Source organism: Pithys albifrons, chromosome 11 (assembly GCF_047495875.1).
Source record: "Pithys albifrons albifrons isolate INPA30051 chromosome 11, PitAlb_v1, whole genome shotgun sequence".
Classification (NCBI taxonomy): domain Eukaryota; kingdom Metazoa; phylum Chordata; class Aves; order Passeriformes; family Thamnophilidae; genus Pithys; species Pithys albifrons.
This window is the reverse complement of record NC_092468.1, coordinates 11,223,150-11,241,655: the sequence shown is the minus strand read 5'-3', so window position 1 is coordinate 11,241,655 and position 18,506 is coordinate 11,223,150. Positions and strand designations below refer to the sequence as shown.

General features: G+C 39.3%; 1 protein-coding gene across 6 annotated transcripts in view; it reads left to right on the top strand.

Annotated features, from left to right (window-relative positions):
* The window catches only part of TRIP12 (thyroid hormone receptor interactor 12), a 79,696-nt gene that overhangs the window by 45,480 nt on the left and 15,710 nt on the right, over positions 1-18,506 (top strand). For 5 of the 6 annotated variants that reach the window (XM_071566854.1, XM_071566860.1, XM_071566859.1 and 2 more), the window contains 22 exons: positions 511-616; positions 1,863-1,999; positions 2,939-3,022; positions 4,346-4,441; positions 5,405-5,553; positions 5,880-5,915; positions 6,002-6,097; positions 6,506-6,598; positions 6,729-6,890; positions 8,535-8,603; positions 8,716-8,881; positions 9,528-9,645; positions 9,787-9,943; positions 10,231-10,384; positions 10,946-11,174; positions 11,880-11,998; positions 12,598-12,805; positions 13,832-13,932; positions 14,047-14,221; positions 14,605-14,746; positions 16,255-16,446; positions 17,134-17,285. In XM_071566854.1, coding sequence (XP_071422955.1) covers positions 511-616; positions 1,863-1,999; positions 2,939-3,022; positions 4,346-4,441; positions 5,405-5,553; positions 5,880-5,915; positions 6,002-6,097; positions 6,506-6,598; positions 6,729-6,890; positions 8,535-8,603; positions 8,716-8,881; positions 9,528-9,645; positions 9,787-9,943; positions 10,231-10,384; positions 10,946-11,174; positions 11,880-11,998; positions 12,598-12,805; positions 13,832-13,932; positions 14,047-14,221; positions 14,605-14,746; positions 16,255-16,446; positions 17,134-17,285 — 2,941 coding nt within the window. The remainder of the gene's footprint in view (positions 1-510; positions 617-1,862; positions 2,000-2,938; positions 3,023-4,345; positions 4,442-5,404; positions 5,554-5,879; positions 5,916-6,001; positions 6,098-6,505; positions 6,599-6,728; positions 6,891-8,534; positions 8,604-8,715; positions 8,882-9,527; positions 9,646-9,786; positions 9,944-10,230; positions 10,385-10,945; positions 11,175-11,879; positions 11,999-12,597; positions 12,806-13,831; positions 13,933-14,046; positions 14,222-14,604; positions 14,747-16,254; positions 16,447-17,133; positions 17,286-18,506) is intronic. The other variant, XM_071566858.1, reaches the window with a different exon arrangement.

Genomic DNA, 18,506 nt, shown 5'->3' with positions numbered 1-18,506 from the left:
ACTCGGGAGGAGAGCATGGGTTTGATTTAAACAGTTATTTTTAAGCCAGGCTAATGTGAATAAAACTGACTAAAATTTGAGATACTGACCACAACAGCCCTGCCAAAATGTAATTTCTTTTTCTATTTGGAGCTAAAGCATCTTCTAAGAGTTTGAACATGAGCATGTGGAAATAATAAACTTGCATCCCATAATGTGTTACCTGTTTAGCATTAGAAAAACTTAGAAGCTCTTCTGTAACTGTAGTGTGTATGTTACGAAATGCCTATGCAACAACTTGGAGTTTAGTGTTACTTAGCTTAAAATAATAAGTAAAAGTAAATGCCTTAACTTTTCTTTTACTGGTCTAGCAGCAAAGTGTAAGGTGATGAAAAGCTGACATGGGCTTACTGTGGTTCTTATGTAGAAGCTGTTTTTCTATGTGGAGGTTTCCTGTACAGGAAAATTTCTTTGTAGAACTGCTGAGTATTTAAAGATTGATTTACCCTCAATTCTTTCTATCTTGCACAGGTCTAAGAAAATCTACCAAGAAGCGCAGTGAATCCCCACCTGCTGAGCTCCCCAGTTTGCGGCGGAGCACACGGCAAAAGACCACGGGCTCCTGTGCTAGCACCAGGTACAGCCTGAGAAAATGGAACATCATTTCTGCCGGGAATTGGTATTGGTGTCATTTGCATGCACAAAAACTGGCCTTGTCTACCCCTTGCCTGGCTGTTGTAAAAGCATCTGTAGCTCTGATGGCTCTGTAGGGCCGTGTTGTGGATAGGGCACGGCATTTGTCAGCAGGCTTTGAGTAAGTCCCTCAGCTGTGGAGGTGGAGAGTAAGAAAGGCCAAAGCCAGTATCACAAACTTAAGTAATCTGTCCTGTGGGAGATGTTGTTTAAACAGATACTTAACACAGAGAGAGAGTGCTGAACTGTTGTCCATCATGACTAGTAAAATGGAAGATTGTTTTGAAAAATGAAACTTCATGGTACCATGCAGAAAGGGGTCTGTTTTAACAGTGTGCATTGTTAAGCTGACTCAGCTAGTCAGCAGCTTCATCTGAACAATACTGTGTTTAAGTGCTTAGTATACTTCCTGATGCAGAGGAAAATAGCCTAGAATCAGTTATTTTAAACAGCTGGTAGGTTAAATGGCAGAAGAGAGTTAATGTGTCCTGTGGTGCAAAAAACTTTTGTTGTTGCATGTGTTCTAGAACTAGACTAGGAAGCCTGAACAAGCTTTGTTTTAATTCTTACACCTAAACTATGTTTAATAGTTGCAGCACCCCTTCTTTTTCCTCTCCTGCACCCTAAAAAAGCCCCACTTCTGAAGCCTTGATTCTGTTGGCAAGTATGCATTTCAGTTTGACTGTTTCCTTTGTAGGCTTTTGTACTTGTAGTTATGATGACAGTAGTGTTTAAAACAGCAGGTTTAAATAGGCTGATCCCTTCAGACTTGTTTGGGCACTGAAAACCAAGCTGAAACATCAGTCTTTGTTCTTTCAGGAGTTTGGAGCTTCCTTAAAATATGGTTGCTCTTGCATTGGACTCGCAAATGTGTACATGATTTGTAACTAACAGTCACTTTAATCTTGCTCATGTTTGCTGTTGTATTTTAGCGTGACTGCCTTGTCTCGAAGGATATAATGTAAGGACCTGGCTGTAACTGGGGTCAGCAGATCAGCGTTGTGGTGTGGGGCAGGGAGGTGAAGAAGAGTTGGATAGTTCTGTGGAGATCAATTCTTAAACGAATTGTTAGTTTGTGCAGTGTTGTGGTAGTAATCTACATAAATGTTTCACAGCCTTGAGTAGATTTACTTTAATAAATCCCATGTCATAGTTGATAATGTCTGACGCTTTGTGTTTTGCCCCCTCAGTCGGCGAGGCTCTGGCCTGGGCAAAAGAGGAGCAGCTGAAGCTCGCCGACAGGAGAAGATGGCTGATCCTGACAACAACCAGGATGGAGTTAACTCTTCAGCTGCACGAACAGATGAGCCTCCCCAGGGAGCTGCAGGTAAGAAGAAATTCCAGCTACAGCATTTTTAGCATAATAATGATGATGTGTAATAGTGGTATAAACTCCTTTGTATTTAAAAATAGTTAAATGCGTGCAGTTCTGAGGAAAGCTTATTATTTAGGCTGGTAAATAATTCTGGAAGGTTTTTTGAGTGAGAGGGACATTCGCTTTTGAATTTGACCTCTTGGCTATCTGATACATGTTTCAGTTATGCTTTTTTGTCATTTCCAAACTATGCTCATTAAGCCAGATTTCAGTTCTCAAGCTTCTTCCTCTGTTAAAAAAGTAACTTCATCTGATGCTACATAGATTATTACCAACTGAAAAGACATCAAACTGTCGGAATGCAGAGGGCATCATGTACTTGTAAAAGCTCTGTTGAAATTACTCATAAGTATTCCACAGGTTTTCTGTTGAAATTGCAAGAGTGTCTGTACTGGAGAAATTTGTAACCAAGTTAAATATTTGTACTTGCACAGTCCTATGAAATAATAATTTTATCATCTGGTCCTAATCAGTAGTGAGTTCAAAGGTGCTTTCTAGTAGTTACACTGAATGATAGAAAATATTAAATGTTCTCTGCTTAAAGCTGGCTACATCGGTACTGAAAGTCATAATTAATGGAAACTTAAATGCAGCACAATACTCAATTAAGAAAAGCATGTATTTATTAAGGATACATGTAAATCTGTCTGAACTGTAATTTGTGGATACAGCTGTACGTAAATTTTTCATAATCTTGATGTAGCCACTCTTCAGCTTTTGCAAAGTGCTAGACCTGTACACTGGTCTGTTTTAAAATGAAAGCTGTACAGAGTTGGCTGGTGGCAGTGTTAGATGCAGACTACACTTTTGATGGTGGAGAATTTATTTCATATGAATTTTGTAGTTTAAAAGGCAGTGTAACTTGCAATAATCTCTATTTTGTTCCTTTAGCTTCTAGCTCTGTTGCTGGAGCTGTAGGTATGACAACTTCTGGAGAAAGTGAGTCAGATGATTCTGAGATGGGAAGACTACAAGGTATAAAAGTTGTTATTTATTTACCCTTTTTGTTGTTTGCAGCCTATAAATAGCCATACCTACACAAATTCTGTATTACGTGAAGGGGGAAGGGGTGTATTTCGTTTCACTGTGTGAATGTGTTCCTGGGCTTACAGTAGTTCTGAAGTATTGGAGTTACCAACCTTAATTCACTAAAGATGCAAGAGCAGTGTCTGGAGGGCGTGGCACAGTGTCCTTATTCATTGACATGGTGTATAATACACGATTATTGATGATTTTCCAGGAGGAGGTGGGGGGAGAGAACTGAGAACTCGGTTTATTAAGTGTGTAAGCTCGAATATGAAAACAGGTTTTGCGAGCATGCTTTCAGTTCATGGGCCAGGTTGGGCCAACTGTTCTCTGCCTGCTTCTGGATAACATTTTTTTGTGCTTGTCATTGATACCCATGTTGCTGTAAGCTTTGACAAAAAAAATCTAAATGTTCTTAAAATGCTTGCTTTTGTGCTTGGGCTAAAGGACTTGGGTCTCTCAAAACCTGAGAGTACAAACAGGTATAAATTCAGTTTGCATGTTCTGCAAGTGGGCTAATGATTTTGCTACTGTTGCAGGAAGTCCTGAGATTATGGTCTCCCTTGCAAATGACAGGTTTTTGGTAATCTGGATATTTAATGTGAAATGAGTGCTGTGTTGCCACCAGTTCACTTGCCTGTAGTCCTCAGTTAAACACAGGTGTGCCTTAGGAATATAGACCTAAATTGGTTTTCACTGTTAATTATCAGCAGTAGTCATGATTGCTACAACAAAAATTGTCATCCCCCAATTAGTTTAGCTAAAGTAACACTACTGTATTTAAAATCAATCAGAAAACAAACCCGCTAGTACCTGGCAGAGTTCTTCCCTTTCCTGTTTATCAGCAAATACAGCTGTGAACCTGTTTTTCAGTGTCCTCCAGTTTCTGAAAATGTGAAGATCAGTTTAACCTATGTAGTTTGAGTTCAGATTTAAAATTACAGCCTGGTATACCTGCTGTTTTGGGTCTAGGCTTAAAACAGTTTAACAGAGCAAATTTCTTCTGTAAAACGCAGAACTCTAGAAATTCAGCGGGTGACTTCTGAAAGGGCCTTAATGCTCTGATGCATAAAAAAATGAGTTACTTTTTCCCTAAACTTCATATTTTTGGTGGGTTTTTTTGAAATTGAGGTAGCTGCAGTCATCTAATCCTAACTCTTCTTTCTTAAAATATCAAAATTCTAGTCTTAAATGATAACATCATGGAATTTAAGCTTTTAAAAATATACGTAGAAGCTTTGACAATGGCTGTTATCCTCTGTTTGCTTTTAGCTCTATTAGAGGCTAGGGGTCTTCCTCCTCACCTGTTTGGCCCTCTTGGTCCTCGGATGTCGCAGCTCTTCCACAGGACAATTGGAAGTGGAGCTAGTAAGCAAAGTTTGTCTAATTTGACTTAATTCTTTCCACTTCCAGACTAGTAGAATTCAGCCACTAGTAAATCTAATATTTGTATTAGCTTCATAGTTTATTATATTTTACATGTTGGAGACTTGTATGTCGTGATAGTGCTAGACCACTGATCAGCAATATTAATTTGCTTGTCTTCCTTTAAGGAAGAGAAATCTTCCCTAGCCATATTTCTTTTCTTTTCCTTTTTGGGGCATTTTGATGTTCCATTCTAGGTGGGGAAGGGAGGGTTCTTGCCTTTTCATCCCTTCCTTTTTCTTTTGCATGATGGGCTGCTTAACAAAAGACCTCTCCGACCCCCTTGGGTTTTTTGCTAGCTTTAAACAAATGCTTAAGCTAGCTTTAAAACTGCTAGTAGATGTCAGTTCTAAGTAATGTTGGTTTTAGTTTCAGAAGTGTCTTAGGTTTCGGACAAAAGTAACTCCCTTCAGGTTGTGTGTCAGTGAGAACGTGGGTCCTTAGACTTGCTCCACCAGGTCTGCGTTACGCAGCTGGAGGAGATGTGTACCTTCCAGTCCCAGTCTGTTTGGCTTCCCAGGAGAGCCACAGGCAGCCTGTTCCACTGCATGCCAAGAGGAGCATGGGGGCTCTCATGTGCTGTGTTACCTGGGCGTGTTGGGAAGTCCTTTGCTTTACAAAGGTGGGGTGGGTTCTGGCACGTGCTGTAGGTTGGCAGGATGGCTGTGGTGAGCAGTGTGGTGGACTCCCTGTGCTGACCAGTCTGCACTGGAAAGACAGCCAAGAGTGAGATTTTGTCTCCCTTTCCTATCCTCCCTTTTTATGACAGGGAAAGGAAGTGAAACTACAAATACAGAGGAAAACAAACTCTCTCTGGTCTTCCACTCTGACAGAAGTATAGCATTCCCCTGAACACTTAGGTTTTCTAATACCTTCTTCCCTAATTTTTTTTTTCTGGACATGTAGGTTCTAAAGCCCAACAGCTTTTACAAGGTCTTCAAGCCACTGATGAAAGTCAGCAACTACAGGCAGTGATTGAGATGTGCCAGCTGTTGGTTATGGGAAATGAAGAAACATTAGGAGGATTTCCAGTCAAGAGTGTTGTACCAGCTTTGGTAAAGATTTAATCTTATGTTTCTATTGAGGATGTGGTATTTCACTCAGTATCTTGCTTAAATTATTTTTTTAATTTATAATGTACACACTTGTACGTGTGTGTGTGTGTGTCTACCTGTCTCATTGTTGAGTTTTGAGGGCATGTTTTGCTAAACTTGGATAGTCCTATCAATTCTTTAATAGCTCAAGAATAGGTGGTGGCTCTTTTGAAACTCTTACCAGCATTCAAAGTCCTGAGTCGAGCTACAGTAGTGATTTGTGCCCTTTTAATTACGATACCTAGATATTTTTTTCCAAACTAACAATACATTTTTTTCAAAAACAGATAACACTGCTGCAGATGGAGCACAACTTTGACATTGTAAGTAGTTTGTAATAGTTAAGAAACTTTTGAAATACAAAAGTATGTTATCTAAACTTAAACCTAAACATCTGTATGTTTAATAGATGAATCATGCGTGTCGAGCCTTAACATACATGATGGAAGCACTTCCCAGATCATCTGCTGTAGTGGTGGATGCAATTCCCGTCTTCTTGGAAAAGGTAAAATGAAATCAAAATAGTGATAAAATAGTATGAGGGGATTTCAACTTCTGTTTTAACTTTAGAAAATACCATTAAGAAAACGGCTTCTTTTCATGGCTTACAAGATAACACATAATGCATTAGAAGGCTTTAAAACCACGTTTAATTTTCATTCCCACCCTTTCTGAGTAGTGCAGTCTCATCCATTGAGGATTTTTTGTGGAGTTGGTGTTGCAAAGATAGTGTAATTACATGTCTCTTGGAGTAGCTGTATGGCTGAGGTGGCCTTAACCTGGCAGTCTGGCTTGCAGCTGGCTCCGTTAGCATGTGTATTGGTAGAGACTGTCTGTCCTAGTGTTGATGAAGATGATGATGTTTACAAATTGGTTTAGAAATTGATTTACAAACCTTTTTGTTCCCTTGTAGCTGCAAGTTATCCAGTGCATTGATGTGGCAGAGCAGGCACTTACAGCGCTGGAGATGTTGTCGCGCAGGCACAGCAAAGCCATTCTGCAGGCAGTAAGTGGAACTACTGCACTCCTACCTCTGCCAGTTCCACATCTTGGTGGTCTTCTGTGAAGATAAAACAAGAAAACAACCTTCTATGACTTTAGCAGTGTTGAGATTGAAACTGTTTGTTTTATTACAGGGTGGGTTGGCAGACTGTTTGCTGTATCTGGAATTCTTCAGTATAAATGCACAGAGGAATGCACTCGCTATCGCTGCCAACTGCTGCCAGAGCATCACACCTGATGAGTTTCACTTTGTGGCAGACTCTTTGCCGCTGCTTACACAAAGGTTAACCCATCAGGTAAGAAGCTATTGAAAAATGGGAAGTTCTAATTTTGATGTGAAAATAGTATAAAGTTGCCTCCAGATACCTGCTTTGCTGTGTATTATTTGCCTTTGCAAAGTGGTAGTTGCCTCAAGTTTCTATACCATCAAGTTTTGATACCCTAATGTGTGTACGGACCTTTTGTTCTTTGCAAACATGCTGTAAGGATTTATGGTGTTTTATAAAATAAGATAAATAAGGTACTTCAACGTAAAGCATGAATAACAGTGGTTTTGCAGTCCTTGTAAGAACTACAAGGACATCAGAAAGAGGAGGCCCAGTAGTATTGCTGTTTTTTTTTTTTCTTAACAAATGGCTTGCAGAGTTCTCTCAGATTTTTGACTCAGAACGGCTTTAGTTTCAGTTTTTGTCTTTTTTTCCCACTGCTTTGACTTTTTGGGAGGGCTTATGGCTTTTTAAAAGAAAAGTTCCTACACGATAGTTTGAAGTGATGAATCCTAAGTCATGTGGGTCCTAAAGGCTGCCTATCCTGCAGTGCTGCTGTGTTCATAAATGAGTACTTACAATGACTGGTGCAGCAAAAGAGGGTTTTGGTGATCTTGGTTAGCAGATCTCCATTAAAAAGATGAAAAATGAGAAATATTTTGTTTTTCAACAAATGCAACTAAATGGAAGCTTCCAGGTAATGGTTTTGTGTACTCTTGTGCTATTAATTTTGCCAATGTCATCTTGCTGAAAGACTACTTGAATCTTTAAAGCAACTTTCACAGAGTGAAATGTCAGCATTAGATTTTACTTCAGAAACAGGAAGCACCATTCTGAGCAGTAGTAGGGACAAGTACTGATTCCTGCTCTCTGAAGAGAAGCTACAACCCCCAAAAGTAAGATTTCAAGAAATTTTGAATGGGAATTTTTCTGGAAGAGAATCTTGAAGTAGCTCTTAACAGAACAGTTGAGCCTGGGAGAGACCTCTGAACTATCTCTAGTCGTAGCTCCCCCCCCGCAAGGTCAGTTAGAGCAGATTGCCCAGGAGCACGTCCAGCTGTTTTTTTTGTTTGTTTGAAGTATCTCCAAGGATGGAGACCTAATCGCTCTGGGTAACCTCCTCCAGTGTTCAACTCCCCTTACAGTTAACTTTTTTATTATGTTCAGATGAACTTTTGGGAGTGTTTCATTGAACTTCTAACTAGAGCTGCTTTCAGAGTAGTCTTTACTATCTTGGTGTCTTTGCATTTGCTGTGCTGGCTGCACTGCATGATACCAAAATGAGGCTTCATGTATTCTGTAGAACGTAGCCTCCACTCCTGCTTATTATCTAAATCTCCTGTTACTTGGCTTTGTAGCTCCTTTCCCTTTTATTTCCTCCTTGCAGAATCCAAAAAGAATATTATAGATCCCTTTATTTATCTCTGAAGGCCCCTAGAGGTATTAGTGTTGCAAGTGTGGGTTGTTTCCCAGGGAATATACAGGACCACAGCCATATCAGAGGTCAGTTCAGACTGTATCACTGAATTTAAAGTTCAGAGCTGTGGTCTTCTGTAAAATGTCATTCAGCTGGCCTTTTTGGAGATACTTTATGAATGCCTGAAAATGACAGGGTGATCTAAGGCAAGTTAAAGTATTTCAGTTCAAACAAATACTTCACTTTTTTTGTAACAGGACAAGAAGTCTGTTGAAAGTACTTGTCTCTGTTTTGCACGGCTAGTGGACAACTTCCAGCATGAAGAGGTGAGGGTGTGGAGGGGGGGGCATTTTTGTTTGCTTCTTCCCTCCCTCTGTTTCTCTTGAGGGCTTACCTTTCAAAGACTAATGTTTTGCATTTTGCTGTTCCCTACTGAAGAATTTACTACAGCAGGTTGCTTCCAAGGACTTGTTAACGAATATCCAGCAGCTCTTGGTGGTGACACCTCCTATCCTGAGCTCAGGAATGTTCATCATGGTGGTGCGCATGTTCTCCTTGATGTGCTCCAATTGCCCTACACTTGCAGTCCAGCTTATGAAGCAAAGTGAGTTCTTACTCTTTTATATTCAGGGGACCTGTTCAAGTCAATGCCTACAGTCAATATGGGCCTCTGTGCACTTGATTATATAAATATTCTGTTCTATCAGTTTTTCTCTTGCTATGCTTCCCCTGGGATGTAGTTTAGTTAAATTTGTTGAAACCTTTTATCCAAAGGTTTTTTCTGCCCTTTCCTATCTAGTTGTTGTCACTGGAGTGCTCATCTAATTTTAAGTCTGTATTAGCTGCATAAGTTAGTCTCATTCCAACACAAGTTGAATCATTCTTTTTGTACTCTATACCATGGGGGAACTGTGTGATTTAAGTACTTTTTCTGAGGGAAAATATCTCATAAGTTTTGACTTGTCACTTCAAGTGTCCTTTATGTTTCCCTGTTTTCTTCTGTGTGCTGTATATTAAGTGATACTTTTCCCCTAAATGTCTATTAGAGGAAAAAAAACCCAAATCAAAAAAGCCGCAAATCCCAGAGCTGAGAAAAAACATGTTTTTTATGCTGGTCAAAGAGATGGCTTTTGTCTTCTTCTCTACTATGTGTTTGCTTTGGGCAGTAACTCTCTCTTCTGTGTAGTGTCCAACAGGAAGTGGAGTCCATATTCTGATATAGGCCATCTCATGAATAATAATTTTTATAGATATTGCAGAAACGCTTCACTTCCTCCTTTGTGGAGCCTCAAATGGGAGTTGTCAAGAACAAATTGACCTTGTTCCACGCAGTCCTCAAGAACTTTATGAGCTTACTTCTCTTATCTGGTAAGTTTTGCAGTCCTGAGTTTTGGGTCTGGTTGGTATGTTGAAATTCTTAACTTCACTAAAATGAAGGCAAAGAGTTTTCAGCTTATATGGACTTTATTGTATATTTCTAGTAAAATACTGTTTTAATGTTCTTTACAGTGAACTGATGCCTTGCCTGCCAAAAGAGGGAATCTTTGCTGTTGATACTATGCTAAAGAAAGGAAATGCACAAAATACAGATGGTGCAATATGGCAATGGCGAGATGACAGGGGTCTCTGGCATCCCTATAACAGGATTGATAGTCGAATAATAGAGGTAGTAATTCCACACATTTGTGTGGTGATGCTTTTAAAATACGCGTGCGGTTGTAGAGGGATGGAGCGCTTTCTTTGCGTCTCTTGATCTTTCTGAGTAAGAAACACAAGTTTCCTCAAACATCCTGCTGTAGTATTGCACTGTTTTGGTATTCTGTCATCCCAGATCACTTAATTGCTTAATCACTGTTCTTACTGTGTTTCCTACTGTGTTACCCTCCTCCTCACCTTTCATATAGTTTCTGTTTGTTAGGGATTTCTTAACTTGAAACATTTTCTTGGTTTTAGGCAGCTCATCAGGTTGGCGAGGATGAGATAAGCCTGTCTACACTTGGGCGTGTCTATACTATTGATTTTAACTCTATGCAGCAAATAAATGAGGATACTGGAACAGCACGTGCCATTCAGCGAAAACCAAACCCTTTAGCCAATACAAACACTAGTAAGTACAGCTCAGGAAAAACCTGGTGTCTCTACCTATGCCTCATTTATGCTGGGTTGTGCAGCAGTTTACTGCTTAAGTAATAACTTACTTATGGCTTCTGTGAAGTGTCAAACTGTTCTGATTTACATGAACGAAGACAGGTTCGTAACAGAACTCGTGCTCTTGGCATGTGTGCTTTTTAACATGTAAGCTGTTCCTGCGAGCTGGAAAGGTATTTAACTGGGAGGGAGCTGGGGGGTTGTTCCTGGATTGGGGGGGATGTTCCTGGCTTGGGATTTTCTGGAACAGTTTTGTTCATACAGCTCTCTTGTTTAACAAAGGCTGAGGGCTTTTGCTATTGTATAGAAATGCATAAGAAAGCTGCAGGAAAAAAAAGACTGAACTCTTTGAAAGTGGAGGATTTGTACCTATATTCTTGCCATGACTTTGACTTCTGATTCTTAACTTATATCTTTTAAATTTAAGTGTTGAATTAAATCTGCTTTAATGGAAGAAAGTAAATCATCAGAGCAGAGGTGCACAGAACTAAACAATGATTTGTTGTGCACTTTCTTACAGGTGGACATTCAGAATTGAAGAAGGATGATGCTCGAGCACAATTAATGAAAGAGGACCCAGAACTGGCAAAATCCTTTATCAAAACACTGTTTGGTGTTCTTTATGAAGTGTATAGTTCTTCGGCTGGACCTGCTGTTAGACACAAGTGCCTTAGAGCAATTCTTAGGATAATTTATTTTGCTGATGCTGAACTTCTGAAGGATGTGCTGAAAAACCATGCTGTTTCAAGGTGGGTTCATTAACCATTGTCAATGAAATTAATTTTGAGCTTACAGTTCAAACTTGTGATTACTTTTTTGAATCATCTCTTTTAAGGGAAAACGATACTTTTAGTCTTGTGTATTTGCCAAAGCTGAGGCTGCCAGCCCTGCAGGAATGTTTTGTCACGGGTTTTGCAGTACTTGCTGACACTGGGCATTCTTACTAGAAACTTAGATCACCTATGGCTGTGGGTAGTAGTAGTGTACTATTACTCCTTACTGGTTTTTTGATTTCTGAAACTACCCTATGAACTTCTCTGAGGGCAAGATAGCTTTTGAGGTAATACAGTGTGAGTAGTAACAGACACTCACGGGATTCAGTTGGGAAGTTTTATTCATGAAACTTTCTTACATGTTACACAAAGTTATGGAGCTAGATAAAAGAGTGCAATTAGAAAATAAACTGAGTAGTTTTTCAAAGACGACAGTATCAAGTTCTGTAACATCATGTTTATGAAGGGAGGAAAGTTTATACTATGTTAAGACTTCGTAAAAGTCATTTAGCTGGGAAGAAGACTGTTTTAGTCCTTTTATTTGTAGCTTTTATAGAAGCTCTGTGAAATTTGTTTGCTTTCAGTCTTCAGTGCTGTGTATGCAAGATGAACTGACTTGATTTTAAAGAAAAACCCAACAAAAAGGAGACAAAGCTAATTCTAATAAATTATCTGTTTTAGTCATATTGCCTCCATGCTGTCGAGTCAAGACCTTAAGATAGTAGTTGGAGCCCTGCAGATGGCAGAGATCTTAATGCAGAAGTTACCTGACATTTTTAGTGTTTACTTCAGAAGAGAAGGTAAATCTTGCTTTCTCTTTTTCTCTTCACCTCTTTAAGGTAGTTTTTTAAAAATGTGTCTGCGGAGTATCCATACCATTTACCCCTCCTCTCCAACCTCCCCAGGCTGTAAAAATTGAATATTGTTCTGGATTGTTATTGTAAAGGCAAATCTGTGCAAGCTGTCCTCATGTGACTTGGGAGGAGCTGACCAAGGCACTGGAAGAGACAAGTTTGTGTTTTCTGGATCTGAAACAAGTTTGTACAGGCTTGCCGGATCCTTGGGCTTTAGGTGGCTGGCATTACATGGGATGTCTTACTGGAAAAAACTGATGAACCTTTGGCAGGAAGTCTGTGTTCTACTCCACTGGCGATTTTAGGGTTTCTTTAGCTACTGGTCATGCTGCTGTAATTTATTTTTAAACTATGTAGGTTAATTTTTTGATAATGGATTGAACTGCTTTTAAAACTTTGTATTGATGGGTGGGGTGAGCCAGTACTGCCAGAGTCAGAGCAGGGGTTCAGGTAACAGACTTACATTTGCAAACACCTTTGTTCCTACTGCCACATCTGCACCCCTCAAACCAGCCCCCCACACAACGATTTCTTCTTTTGCACAGGGGTGATGCACCAAGTGAAAAACTTGGCAGAGTCTGAGGCTTTGCTCACAAGCCCTCCAAAGGTGTGCACCAATGGGTCAGGAACGCTGGGCACCACCACCACAATAAACACGGGAACAGCCACGGCTGCCAGTAACGCGGCTGCGGATTTGGGCTCTCCCAGCCTGCAGCACGGCAGGGAGGATTCCTTGGATCTGAGCCCACAGGGGTAAGTGCACCTTCTGAAAAATCACGTGTTTGGTTGGTTTGGTGGTTTGTGGGGTTTTGAGTTGGTTGGTTGTTGTTTTTTGGGTTTTTTTGTAATGCAGAGTGACGTGGACTGCCATGTTGTTGTCTGCATTTTGCTGTGGTACTTTCCTCTAAAGAACTAAAGTGGAGTGGTGTTGAAGCTTTCAGTGGGTAGTTTTGATTCATTTTATATTAAATGTTCAAAATAAAAACCCAGTGATGTGATAGTTATGTTGTAATAATATGAAATAATTTGCTGTTCTGGGACAATGCCAAGAGCAACAGCTGTAGTGTCATCTAACTTGAGGACAGAGTGACTCTTTCAGAGCTGTGCTGTGTGGTGCCTTTCTGCTGCAGACTGGAGAAAAATCATCCTTTAGTTGTTTCATTGGAAGGCAACCATTTTAAACACTTGTACAATTAAAATCTCCTGTAGGAATAAGTTACTTTTGTGTTACAAAGTTTGCCCTTATTTTAAAGGTCAAGTGTTTGTCACTTGAAACCAGAATTGAAATATGTGAACTTTGGAAGTGTAGAGAGTAGAAATGCCACAAATTATTGAAAAAGTGCTTTCTGGGCTTTAATAAGAGAGGCAGATTAAATATCCAATGGCTCTTTGTGTTTATTCAGTAGAGGTTTTTTAGGGTTTTTTTAATCTTTTTAAGAGTATTCAAATAAGTGAATAAACAGAATATACAAATTAAAACATGGGAATTATGAGAGACCTTATTTACTGTCGCTTCTGGCTGCGTTTGGCTGTTTGTAGAAAAAAGGTGACAGCAAGCAAAAAACACCTTCTTTCTGAGAGGAATAGTCACTTCGTCCTGTCAGTTGAGTATTTAGGCCCCTTCTCCCAGAGCAAGGAATGTTCTCCTTGTTATGGGGTGAAACCTGTTCTTTAGTTCTTGAGAAAGTAGCTGACAGGTGCATCTTAATCTGAGGGGTGGGTTTGTGTGTGAATATGGTGGGCAGAAACGTGTTTCTTTTTTTTTTGAACTTTGGATAGACGACTCAGTGATGTTCTAAAGAGAAAAAGACTGCCAAAACGAGGGCCAAGGAGACCAAAATACTCTCCTCCAAGAGATGATGAGAAAGTAGACAATCAAGGTGAATAATTTTTATGATACTTTATGTCCTCCTAAAATAGGTTTATAAGCTGCCAGAAGTGCTAGCTGTAATTAAATGTGTTGATTCTCTTAACTTTTTCTTTACTTCCTCCAGCTAAAAGCCCTACAACTACTCAATCTCCTAAATCTTCTTTCTTGGCAAGTTTAAATCCTAAAACATGGGGAAGATTAAGCACACAGTCCAACAGTAATAATATTGAACCAGCACGAACAGCAGGAGTAAGTGGTCTTGCAAGGGCTGCTTCCAAGGACACCATTTCCAATAACAGGTACACACACACACAAAAGTCAAAATACTTGTAATACTATGTTGACTTTGAGGGTGCAGATGCTTGTGATGAGCCAGTAGTATGTAACAAAGAAGCTTGACCTTAACCACAGTTAAAATAACTGGAGAAAGAATCAAGAAATTACGGTATAGAAAATAACCTTTTAGTGGTTTAAAGTAGCAGAGTGGGGAAAACTGGATAACTGAGAAAAACAATGTAAGAATGCGATCTGTAGAGAAAAGAACTTCTACTGTGTTGGGGTAAGAGCAAAGAGTTTTTGTCTGTTGAACATGGAGAAAATCATACTCGACTGTATTTACTTGTAATGTTGGTGTATGCAAATGCCAAGTGTGGCCAAATGCCTTTTCTGTGCTTCTTTACAGAGAAAAAATTAAGGGCTGGATTAAGGAGCAAGCCCATAAATTTGTAGAACATTATTTTAGTTCTGAAAACATGGATGGAAGCAATCCTGCACTAAATGTATTACAGAGACTTTGCACTGCAACTGAACAACTCAACCTCCAGGTTAGAAATGGCAGACTTAATGGGAGTGGGGATTCATTTCTCGACTTGACTTATGAGTCATTATGACTTGGAGTGATTTTTTGGAATGAGTATATAAGCTTTGACACACATCACTTATGATAAAAGACCAGAATTATTTAATGGTGTTCTTGATCCCTGGCAATACCTCACTTACATAGCAGTTTATTTCAGATTTAAAATTTCCACAGTTAAATGTTAAGGATTGACTTTATATCTAAAGAACAACACAATTTGTAGTAAGGACTTTGGGAATGGGAGGAGGACAAGAGGGAAGTGGTGTTTTGTTAAAACAATATGCTGGTTTAAAGGTAAACTGGCAGGAGAAATGAATCCAACACAAAAGACATTATTTGAGTTACAATTTAATAAAAATATTACAATAAATGCAATGATACAAAGAGAGATTGATTTTAACCCACAAAACCCAACACTCCGGGGCACAAACAGAAATGGTGTTTGTTGGCCTCTGTGCTGAGCCCCATGTGGTTCTCCTGAGTCCAGAGTAAAAGGAGAAAACCTGTTGGTGCAGATGATGGTCACAGTCTGGTTGAGAGTGGTGGTCTCCTCCTGTCGAGGTTCTGCTCCTCCTCTGGATCTGATGAGTGGTCCCAGAAGTCCCCAAATCCCAAGATTATATACCCTCAGGTCCAGGTGGGAGCACCCAATGCCTCCCCAGGGCAGGGAGTTCCACAGTGAGTGATTTAACTCTGTCAGTCATGCGGTGTTTTTGGAATCATTGATGGCCCATGAGCAGCCATGACCCCTCAGGCTGGGTGTGGAGGTGCCAACGACCATCTCTTATCTCACAGGTGTCTTTCACACCCAGCTCACAACCTGAGGGGTCTGGTGTGCCCTGGGCATCTGCTGCAGATGGTCCATTGTTAACATTTCTTGGGAAATGGCGTAGAGGGTTTAGAATACACAGCTTTGGTCACACCCACACAGTGATAAACTGGCCCCACCTGCTGAACTAGGACAAACAGTATCAAAAAAATGCAGATTGGAGCAAATCTGTAAACATCTCAGGAGCTCGAGTCTTGCTTTTTAGAGAGTTGTGGTCTTTGATAAGTGATCTAAACAGGTTGATCTAAGCAATCTTTAAAATGCAGAAGTTTCCCTTCTCCTCTCTCTCACATGGATGTCATGTAAAATATATACCAGTCTGAGTTGTTTGGGTTTCTTTTTGTTTTGTTGCTGTTTTTATTGTTTGTTTGTTTTTTAAAACAAATACCACCTCTGTTTGAAGATCATTTTTACTTTGCATGCAGAAATGCACTTTTCTTAAAATAGAGAAAGTGTAGATGTTTGCCTTGATGACTCCCCTTGAATAGGGAAGTGCTTATCCTCAGATTATTTGCCCTGTTACTGCTTGTATTAAGTTACTATGTGCTCCAGACCTTCCCTTTTTGCTGTGCTATGCAGGAGAACTAGTATGTTTTAAGCCCTTAATGCCTGAGTAGTAAAACACTGCCTTTGCTGTTTTTCAGGTGGATGGGGGAACAGAGTGCCTTGTAGAAATCCGTAGCATTGTCTCGGAGTCTGATGTCTCCTCATTTGAAATCCAGCATAGTGGGTTTGTTAAACAACTGCTGCTTTATTTAACATCTAAAAGTGAAAAAGATGCTGTAAACAGGGATATCAGATTGAAAAGATTTCTTCATGTATTTTTTTCTTCTCCGGTAAGTTTTCTTGTTTGTTGTTTCGGTTTTCTATCTTAGTTTTCTGTCTTTCTTGAAAAACCACTGAGATGTTCAGTGTTGATCTTATCTCAAAGATGGAGTACAGAAGGAATGTTGTGTTCATGCCTAAGCTGTATACCCCTACAACTTTGACATAGTTCTACGTCTTTATAGGTCGTGAACTTTTTTGAATACCCTGTAATTACAGAAAATTCTACCCAGCAGTGGAAAAAATTCCAAATGGCCAATTTCCTGAGTCTTGAACATCTTTCAAGTTGTTTGTCTTTTAAGAAGTTGATATGGGAAGAGTTTGGCTAGTAATCTTACTGTTTTTCTTCTTCAGTGCTAAATAGTGCAACAAACTAGTGTTCTGTTGTTGAAGGCAGAAATTTAAAGTGGAAGACTGGAAGGTAGATAACTACAACTTGCACAAAGCTTATTGCTCATGGTTAAGGGTGAATGCTTAAAATTTGTAGGGCTATTCCACTGAAACCAGGAGAGAAAAGTATGTTCTTTGAAATAAGTATTTGATTATCTTGTTATGTGTCATGTACTCATCCTGATACTGCTGCTGCTTTCAGTGAGAATAGTGATTCTTAATTTTACTTTTTAAAAAGAATTGGTGATATAAATTGTTGAAGATGATTTAATTCAAGCACACAACTAAAAGAATGGACTGTATTTCAGCTTCCTGGAGAAGAGCCCCTTGGAAGATTAGAGCCATTAGAAAATGCACCTTTGTTGGCATTAGTCCACAAAATGAACAATTGCCTCAGTCAGATGGAGCAGTTTCCTGTTAAAGTGCATGACTTCCCTAGTGGAAATGGAACAGGGAGCAGGTAAGGATTAATGCTCAGGTAACAGCTTTGTTACAAGCTTTTGTTTTCTAAAACTTGTTTGAAACAACACCATATGTTCCAAGAGGTAATAGAAACTTTTGACCCTGTTAAAAACAAAAGCAATTACACAGTTGGGCTTTCTTATTCTGTGGAAGATTGAGTACTTTAACCAAAGGTTTGGTTACCATCTTGAAACTTCTGTCACTTGGATTGAAAGTGGATGTGTAACTTTAAATGCGATCTCTAAATTTAAGCTTTAAAAATTCAAATGTCTTCTATGTCCCCACTTAACAAACACTGGAAAGAAACACTCTGTTTGTTGCTGGGGAACTGTTGTTTTTAGTGAAGTAGTTAAACTGCAGGGAGTTTGTATTACAGTGCTAAGCTTTGTTTTTCATATAGTTTTGTTCTCTAGAATAATAAGGGATTGAGTGACAGCTGTTGGCTGTCAACGTAATTTAAAATAGCTGTAGACCTGCCCTGAGTCTTAAGATGATAGATTAAATTTGGAATTGAACTCGTTACAAATTTAGTGTAACAATTACAAATTAAGTAACAAATTTAAGTGACTAAAGATCTATTTCTACAATGCCTTTGCTGTACTTTTCTTCAGTAAATCAACAGTAGCTTTTGCTCACTGCATCACAGTTAGTAAATCTGTTTCAGTATAAGTTGCATAGATATTTTGAGACTATTTTTTGGTACTGACTAAAGGCTCAGCTTGATTATAGACACTCTTGTGACTGTGTAGAAATTAGGAGAGAAGGACCATTGAACATGAATTTTTGCCAACTCTTCTTTATAGAAATGCCAGAAGTTTTCTATGTGTCAGAGATAGTGTGGATTATTTTTTGTCACTAGTGATGACTCAACATCCATCATATTTAGAAGTATTGGAGCCTCACACTGTAACATTAATGTAACTAACATTAAAATTCAGGTTCTTATTAAAAAAAACATATGAATGAATACTTGCATTTTCTATGCCCATTTCTGATCCTTACTGCACTGCAGGTAAACACAGCTCTAGGTCTCATGTGGCTTCAGCTGTCCACTGAACAACTTCAGGTTTCAAAGATGGTTAGTATAGACCATATTGTAATCAGTCATCAGGGCTGGACTTTCTCTTCATCTGTGTAGCTTCCAGATTTTGTCCAACTTGCATTCTGATGTTCTTGTAGAAGAAAACTTTTAATCTATTTACCCAAACTGTAGTAGTTT